At 36.1% G+C, this 8532-nt stretch overlaps 1 protein-coding gene and 1 pseudogene across 1 annotated transcript in view; one reads left to right on the top strand and one right to left on the bottom strand.

The window, feature by feature from the left end:
* Nucleotides 1–8532, bottom strand: part of CARF (calcium responsive transcription factor) — a 52686-nt gene that overhangs the window by 34546 nt on the left and 9608 nt on the right. Inside the window, exons 3-6 of the mRNA XM_019635617.1 lie at nucleotides 6932–7043; nucleotides 6239–6466; nucleotides 2680–2800; nucleotides 1511–1640 (exon numbers count right to left, since the gene is read on the bottom strand). Coding sequence (XP_019491162.1) covers nucleotides 1511–1640; nucleotides 2680–2800; nucleotides 6239–6466; nucleotides 6932–7018 — 566 coding nt within the window. The 5' untranslated portion in view covers nucleotides 7019–7043. The remainder of the gene's footprint in view (nucleotides 1–1510; nucleotides 1641–2679; nucleotides 2801–6238; nucleotides 6467–6931; nucleotides 7044–8532) is intronic.
* LOC109379190 (small ubiquitin-related modifier 2 pseudogene) lies at nucleotides 3260–5353 on the top strand (annotated as a pseudogene).

Here is an 8532-nt window from a genome sequence, read left to right as displayed (position 1 = left end):
ACGACAGCAACTTGTCTGTTCCCCTTTCCCCAATTCCCCAGCACTGTTCCCATCCCCCCAATTCCCCAATAAAAATCTTTTAAAAAAATTAAAAAAAATAAAAAAATAAGGTAATAAAACATCCCCAAGTGACTTGTTAAGAATAACATATTATGGGCTGAGTGGCGCATTGGTTAAGAGTTGGCTTAGGATGCCAGCTCTGAGCAGCAGGGCCCCGGTTTGGATCCCGCATGAGGGCCAGTGATGCTGTTCCCTCTACAGCTAAGATGGTGAACAACAGCTCAACCAGGTGCTGGGCTGTCGTGAGTCACTGGCGACGGCATAGGCTGCAGTGAAGCTGCAGTGGGCCACCATAAGCTATTGTGAGTGGCTGGCAGCCGACGGGAGTGGCCGGCAGCCGGAGCAAACTGCCAAAAGCTGCCGTGAGAGGCCTTCCAGTGGCCGGCAACCAATCTGCCTCACCTGGGAAGAGCGCAACAATAATACCAACATGGGCCAGTGAAGCGACATCCTCCACAACTAGACTGAAGAACAAAAGGACAGCTACTTGTCTGTTCCCCTTTTCCTGATTCCCCAATGCTGTTCCCTCCAATTCCCCAATAAAAATCTTAAAAAAAAAAAAAAGAATAATATATGTCAAGTTCTAAGACTAAATGTCATATTGTGTTAATTTAAAAATATTTTCAGAGAACAATTAAAAGAATATACATACAAAAACCGTGTGTGTGTGTGTGTGTGTGTGTGTGTGTGTGTGTGTGTGTGTGTGTCGTTGTTGTTGTTGTTTTTTTAGCTGAACCATCCTGCCACCTGTTGGCAGCTCAGCAGCAGCAGCTCAGCTCAGGCCAGGCATCGAAACACTTGCTCAGAGTTCACACTCTTGAGCGAGCTCTTAACCAACTGAGCCACTCGGCTGGCCCCTATATAGATATATTTTTTTTAATTAAAGTTTATTGGGGTGACAATTGTTAGTAAAGTTACATAGGTTTCATGTGTACAATTCTGTAATACATCACCTATATATCACATTGTATGTTCACCACCCAGAGTCAGTTCTCCTACCATGTCTATATTTCCCTAAATTATTATAGTTATTATAAGGCAAAAATAAAAGCTGAAACAGATGTTAACAAAAAACATTTTGAACATTTTACCACAGAGGTATTAAGTGCATAAAAATGTGAAGAAACCATTGAAAATTTTACAAATTAGAATGAATATTTCTTTACTCTAAAAACTCTATTCGTGTCAGATGTTTTCAGGTGGCTTCAAAAGATCACAGGCAAATGTCACTAGGAAAAGCAGCACTTTTGACATTTATAGCTTCTACAGTCTCCTTGTTGCCAAGATGCCATTAAAATAATTAAAAATACTCGTTAATTTGATGATAGTTATTCTGTTTCCTGAATTTTAGTCTATAGATCTTTTCTAGTCAGCCAGCTTTAGATGTAGTAATTTAAAAATATTTCCATGGTGATATCAAAAGATGAGCTTCTCCTTCCCACTGACTCACCTGGTCACTGTCTTTTTGCGTAATGTGAGGGATGCTTGAGGATGAAGAATGTAACTGCTGTTATTGTCTGCTAGAGCATCCACTCTTACAGTTGGTAAGTTTCTGTCGCTGGGTTTTTCTTCAGAGGACTCTTAACAACAATAACAAGAACAATGCAACATTAGTATCTTGAATAAGTCCATGAGAATGTAATTAACTAGAACTTATGTATTTGAAATAGGAAAAGGAAAATAAGCTCTGGAGCTAAAGATAACAAAACTTACAATGCTTTATTGAGGATTTCTCTGATAATCTTTTTTACTTTCCAATTATAATACTGACCACTGAAATTCTGCAAACAAGTTTTTGGAACTTATATTGAACAGCTTGAATATAAGAGTGGTAGAAGTAATTGTTTATTAACAGTTTCACATTATAATAGGAAAATGTAAAACTGACTCTTTTTGTTTCTGTACCATGTTTATAATGTTTTGTGCAAACTATGTTTTTTTTCTTAAGTTTTAATCACTGTTAACAAAGACAAAGAATCATATCACTAAGGTAAAAATATCTACTCTAAATCATTAACTATGAATGAATACAAAACAGTACAGCTATGTTAGACAAGAGATTCAAATAGATGGAAAAGCAAGGGGAAAAAAAGGAAGAGAGCTAATAGACATATTATTAAACAGGTAAAGAAAGAATAAAATAAAAAGAAATTGGGACTATGAGTCTCTTTGTCAATCTGAACAAACAAAGAAAAGAGGAAAAGAGCAAAGAGCATGGAAAGAATTGTTAAAGTAAGTCACGTAGCTAATAATAATATTGATAAAAATACAAATGTAAACTCTTCTCCAGTAGCTATTAGCACTAACTTGTTATTGTTGCTGTTATTATTACTGCTATTATAATTAAGAATAATTTATTTTATGCTCACTGGTCATTTGGGAGGAAGCAAGAGTCAACCAGCTTCACAGAATTCCAAAATGAAATAGACAGCTAACCTAGACAAGAGTTGAAAAATGAACTTGAAATTTATTTGGGCTAAGAAACTTTTTCTAATTACTCAGTTTACAATCTTACCCAAAGAGATCAATTTTAGCAGTGACTTTCATGAGGTGATTTTCCTAAATATACATTTCTTCTCTAAAACATTCTAAAATCCCCTATATCCCATTATTACTCACCCAGAGGACTATTTACATCCACAAGCTGCCCCTGAGGTATTATCACTTGTGCCATTCCTGTCTGTGTAGATGGAATTACACGAAGCACCTGTCCATTTTCTGATGGGCTAGCAACAATCATCTTGGAAACATTAAAAAAGAAATTAAATACATAAGCCTACAATAATTTAAGAGAATTATTAATTAAGTTATTAAAGACATGCCTCCCTCTATGGTCAATACCATTCTTTCCCTCATTTTAGAGATGAAAACGTTGAGATAGATAAAAAAATTTTTTCAAAGTCTCACAACTGATAAGTGGTAAAGCTCCACTTGGTGGAAGATGTTGATAATGGGAGAGATTATACATTTGGGTTGGAGGGAGGCAGGGGATATAGGAAATCTCTGTATCTTCCATGCAATTCTACTGTGAACTTAAAACTCCTCTAAAAAAGTACAATCTAGGGCCGGCCGAGTGGCGCATTGGTTAAGAACTGGCGTGGGATGCCAGAGGGCCCCGGTTTGGGATCCCACATATGAGGGCCAGTGACACTGCCCTCTGCAGCTAAGATGGTCAACGGCAGCTCGACATGGGGCTGGGATGCCGTGGGTCGCCAGCGACGGCGTAGGCTGCAGCCCCTGCTGCAGTGGGCTGCCATAAGCTACCATGTGTAGCCAGCAGCCAGCGTGAGTGGCCAGCAGCCGCAGTGAGCGGCCATCCAGAGGCCGGCGACTAATCTGCCTCACCTGGGAAGAGCGCAATGATGGTGCCAGCTTGGGTCAGTGAAGCAACATTCTCCACAACTAAGACTAAAGAACAAAACAACAGCAACTTGTCTGTTTCCCTTCCCCTGATTCCCCAGCACTTTCCCCTCCCCCAATTCCTCAATAAAATCTTTAAAAAGTACAATCTATTAAACAAAAAAACCAAAAAGTTCCACTGTTTACCAGAATATTACCACTTTCTGACCTTTAGTTCTTTGAAGAAAATACTTTCTTACACTCTATGTTTCTTACATTTATTTCCATGTTACATGCCACGTTTCCTATTTCATACCTTTAAATAACTCTCTATCATCTCTTACCCCAAACAATGTAAAATCACGTGTATAATCAATCTGTATAGAAAATTTAATACAATTACAAAGAGAAGACCACTCTTTCTTAAAAGTTGAATAAACAACTTTAACATGATTTTTAGAAAAGGTACTGTGTATAAAACGCTAACTCTTTATACATTTAGACTCCTTGATCCTTCTATCAGAACATACAGACTTTCTAAATGTTCTGAGAGAAACAAGAGTAAATGTCAAATAACAGGAGAGATTACAAAAGTATTTCCCTCTGGACAGGAAACATTAAAATGTAGTTGGTTCACATCAAGATTATTTGTTACATATTAACCTCTGCTGGTGATGCAGTATGGGTACAGAAGCTTACCCTTACTTTGCATTTCAGTCCTGAAGTAGGTCCAGAAATTTGTTCAGCCTGAACATACACAAAAAGGACTTGTCTACACTTAGCCACCTCTCAACCAAATTACTCTCAACACCAGCATTTAGCTGGATTATAAAGGAGCAAAAGGTCAGGGATTAACTCTAGAACACTCTAGACTAGAAACACAGACAAGAATTAATTTTGGTAAAATGGTTGCTTAGTTGTAGTATAGTTTATAATTGAAGATATTACTTTAAAAATAATTTTTATAATGAAATTAATAAATATTCATTGTAAAAACGTTGGAAAATACAGGTAAACAAAAGAGATACATTAGTCTTCATAATATTACTAATATAAGTATGTTCTTATTAATCAGAGAGCAATGGAAGTTTTTCTCAGTAATTTTCTTTGTTTAAATCAAAACCATCTTTCTTTTCTTCTACTCAAACTATAAATTTGGTCATAAATGCTTTTGGCACAGTTTAAAGCGGCATTTTCATCTTTATGCATTGTTATTCACATGACACATATATATATCTGCCTACAAAGATCAACAAAGGTATGTCTAATTTCCAGTAAACCATTGGTTCTTCCACTGCTTTTTCTTCAAGAAAGCATACTAGCATGTGGCATGTAAATCAATGGCTGAGATGTTAATAAAGCAATAACCTTGACTTCAGAGAAATGTATATATAAAAAAGTAAATGTAAGTTATATGTTAACTTGGGCACTTTAGCACTCGTTACAGATTATGTTACATTTCCAACTGATCTCAAAGCACCCGTGTGCCTAGACATAGTGACTGGTTTGAAGTACTATTTGTAGTCCTGAAAGGAAATCTTCTAAAATCCTTACATAACTTAAAAATGCATGTTATGGAGCTTCTGCCGCTCCTGGTGCTTCTTGTGTGCTCATTCAGTGCAGACCTGGGACCTCTTGCTAAGCAGCAACTGAGGAGACTCCCGCGCTCACCATGGCAGAGAAGAAGCCAAAGAAGGAGTCAAGACTGAGGATAACGATCATATTAACTTGAAGGTGGAGGGCAGGATCGTTCTGTGATGCAGTTTAAGATTAAGAGGTATACACCACTTTGTAAACGAATGAAAACCTATTATGAATGACAGGGTTTACCAATGAGACAGTTCAGGTTTTGACTTGACAGTTATACAATCAATGAAACACACACCTGCACAGTTGGAAATGGAGGATGAAGATACAATTTTATGTGTTCCAGCAGCAGACAGGTGTCTACTAAAAACGATACCTGCTACTTTACTTTAGAAATCAGTTCCTCCACCCAAGACAGTCTCAATTAGAAAACCGCAATTTGGTTCCACCACATTCTACTACAGTATAGTTTTCTCTATTCTTTCATTTTCCCCTTCCCCATTCTATTATTGTACAGTAAGTCCCCGACTTACGAACATTCGAGTTACAAACTTTCACAGATATGAAACGGACCTCGCATATAAGACTCACTTTGTCGGACTTACGAACGAATCCGACTTACGAATCCTGGAATGGAACTCATTCTTAAGTCGGGGACTTATTGTACATAAAATAACTAATGTATATGCACAGACGTTTGCATTTTTTTAACTAAATGACCAATGGCATGTTTTGGTCGACATCAAATGGAGATGGGATGGGAAAAAATACTGGTTCTGTGAAAACATCCCCTTGCTCCGTTAGTGGCATGCTCATTCAGCTCTTATCTTTATATTACAGTAAGTTATTTTACTCTCAGTGTTTAACAAAAAAAGAAAAACATAAAAATCCTTGCATACCTTCTTCAATTGGAGAATTTTATTGTTTTTCATGTATCATTGTAAAACCAAGGACAACTTTATAACTTTATTATATACATAGCTGTTACATGTACAGCAATCTGTTTTTAAGTAGGGATAAGTTACTCTAAAACAAATAAATCCTAGCTAGTTTTCCTTCAAGTCAAGTGTCTTGTTATTTAAATAAACTTGTTTAAAATGAAAAAAAATAATAATAAATGTCGTGAAAACAGTATTATTTAAAGCAATGTAAGTCAACGTGTCAAGCAATTAAAGTCATCTATTATAGTAAGACTAATACAAATATATATTTACAAATAGCACAAAACTGGTTATTTATAAAATATACTCACCATTTGTGAATTAGAATCCCCCAATGACTGAAGTTCATATTGAATAGGCTGCCCATTTTGGTCCACTAGGTGGAATTGCTCCGCAGAAAGGGTCTGTGCTTGAGTCAGTGGCCCTGGTATATTCTGTGATGTGAGTGAATTATCTGCTTCATGACTATTGATGGGTAAAACTCTACCAGAGTCATTTTGTCCAAAGGAAGGATCCCTGGAGTCCATATAGGTTGGATGCTTTGCAAAAAAATTAAAAAATAACTTGGGTGTTTATAAAATATAATGTTACAATTTAAAAAAATAAAATGCTTATAATAAAAATGGAAATTCATTTTTTTCAATTAATTATTTACTTTACATTTTGCAACAGTTGTCAATTCACACTGATACAGACAGAAAGCAGTTCTTAAACAAAATTGTTGATTTTTATTATATTTTATTTCAACTTTATTGAAATAAAATTGTCCATAGAAATGCAACCTGAAATGATGAAATATAATTCAACATACAGATTTTTCCTTGTGTATAAATTGTTATGAATATATAAAATAAATATATCATAGAATTGCAGATAATAACATGATGAAATTCTTGACTACATTAAATATAACACTATTCCTTGAGCATAAACGTTGTTAAATGGCATGCTGTTTTCCCTTAGAATGAGAAATAGTTTCCAGTTGAATCCCTACCTCAAATTACCTGAGAATCTGTTTTCGAATCTTCGGAATCATTATGGTTGACTATTATTGAATCATCAGACTGTTCCATGATGATATCATATTCCATTCCATTTTCTTCTATTATTTAATAGCTGAAAGAGTTAAATATATAAGATCAACTAAACCACTTAACATTTTTATAGAATGTTTGTCCAAAACAAATGTCTCATCTCCCTTACGTTACCCTATAAAATTTAGGTTAAATCATTTCCATTCTGCAAATAAGAAAAACGTTTTTGTTAAATGACTTGCCAAGGCACCAGAATGCATTCAAGGCAGAGCAAAGATCAGTGTTATGTAGTTCCATCTTTCTGTCCTTAATTACACTCGTATACTGGCTTATTAAGATTGCTGTTATATGACAGGTAGTTTTCTAAGGAGACATACAGATGCCAATAGGTACATGGATATGATAAGTGAAATAAGTCAGAGAAAGACAAATACCATTGGATCTATTTCATATGTGGAATCTAAAACCAAAAAAAAAAAAAAGACTAAGCTCGTACATACAGAGAACAAACTGGTGGTTGCCACAGGTGGGGAATGGGGATGGGGAATGGGAGAAATGGGTGAATGGGGGTCAAAAGGTAAAAAGAAAAAAAAACTGGGGGGTAAATCAACTGGCTAGACAGAAACACAGAAAATAAAAACTTTTTTCCTGGCTTTAGAATTGAATCCATATACTGTTAAGTCAAAGAAGCTAGTCTGAAAAGGCTACATATTGTATGATTCCAAATATACGACATTCTTCAAAAGGCAAACCTATAAACATAGTAAGGAGACAAGTCACTACGAGAGGTTGGGCATAGTGGGGGTTATAGAGGGATGAATAGGTGAAGCACAGACTTTATCGTGATGAAACAATTTTACATAATACTGTAATGGTGGATACATGACATTCTATATTTGTCAAAATTCATAAAACTGTATAACACAAAGGGTGAACCTTAATGTAAACCATGGACTTTTGTTCATAATAATGTATCAATATTGGTTCATAAATTTTAAGAAATGTACCACATTAATGCATGATGTTAATAACAGAAAAAACTGCATGCTGGGTAAGAGGTAAGAGGTGAGGGAAGGAATATGGAAATCTTTGTATGACCTGCTCAATTTTTCTGTAAATCTAAAACTGTTTTTAAAAATATAAAGCATTCAGAATGACTGTAAACTAAAGCCAATAACAAAGCATAGTATATAAACTCCAAAATTATCTTGAAATTTTTGGTCATTACCACACCCTAACAATGATGGAATTAGGGTGTACTGAAAAATATATTATTGTTCCATTAACTTTAAAAATAAAAACAGGGCCGGCCGAGTGGCACATTGGTTAAGAACTGGCTTGGGACACCAGAGGGCCCCGGTACGGATCCCACATATGAGGGCCAGTGACGCTGTCCTCTACAGCTAAGGTGCTGAACAACAGCTTAACCTGGAGCTGAGTTGCCATGAGGCGATGGCATAGGCTGCAGCTCCTGCGGCAGTGGGTTGCCATGGGCTACCATGTGTAGCCAGCAGCCAGCATGAGCAGCCAGCAGCCGCTGACAGTTCTAACTTCATTCTAAAAAAAAATTG

This window comes from Hipposideros armiger, unplaced genomic scaffold, assembly GCF_001890085.2.
Source record: "Hipposideros armiger isolate ML-2016 unplaced genomic scaffold, ASM189008v1 scaffold_23, whole genome shotgun sequence".
NCBI classification, from domain to species: Eukaryota; Metazoa; Chordata; class Mammalia; order Chiroptera; family Hipposideridae; genus Hipposideros; species Hipposideros armiger.
This window is presented reverse-complemented; position numbering and strand designations above follow the sequence as displayed.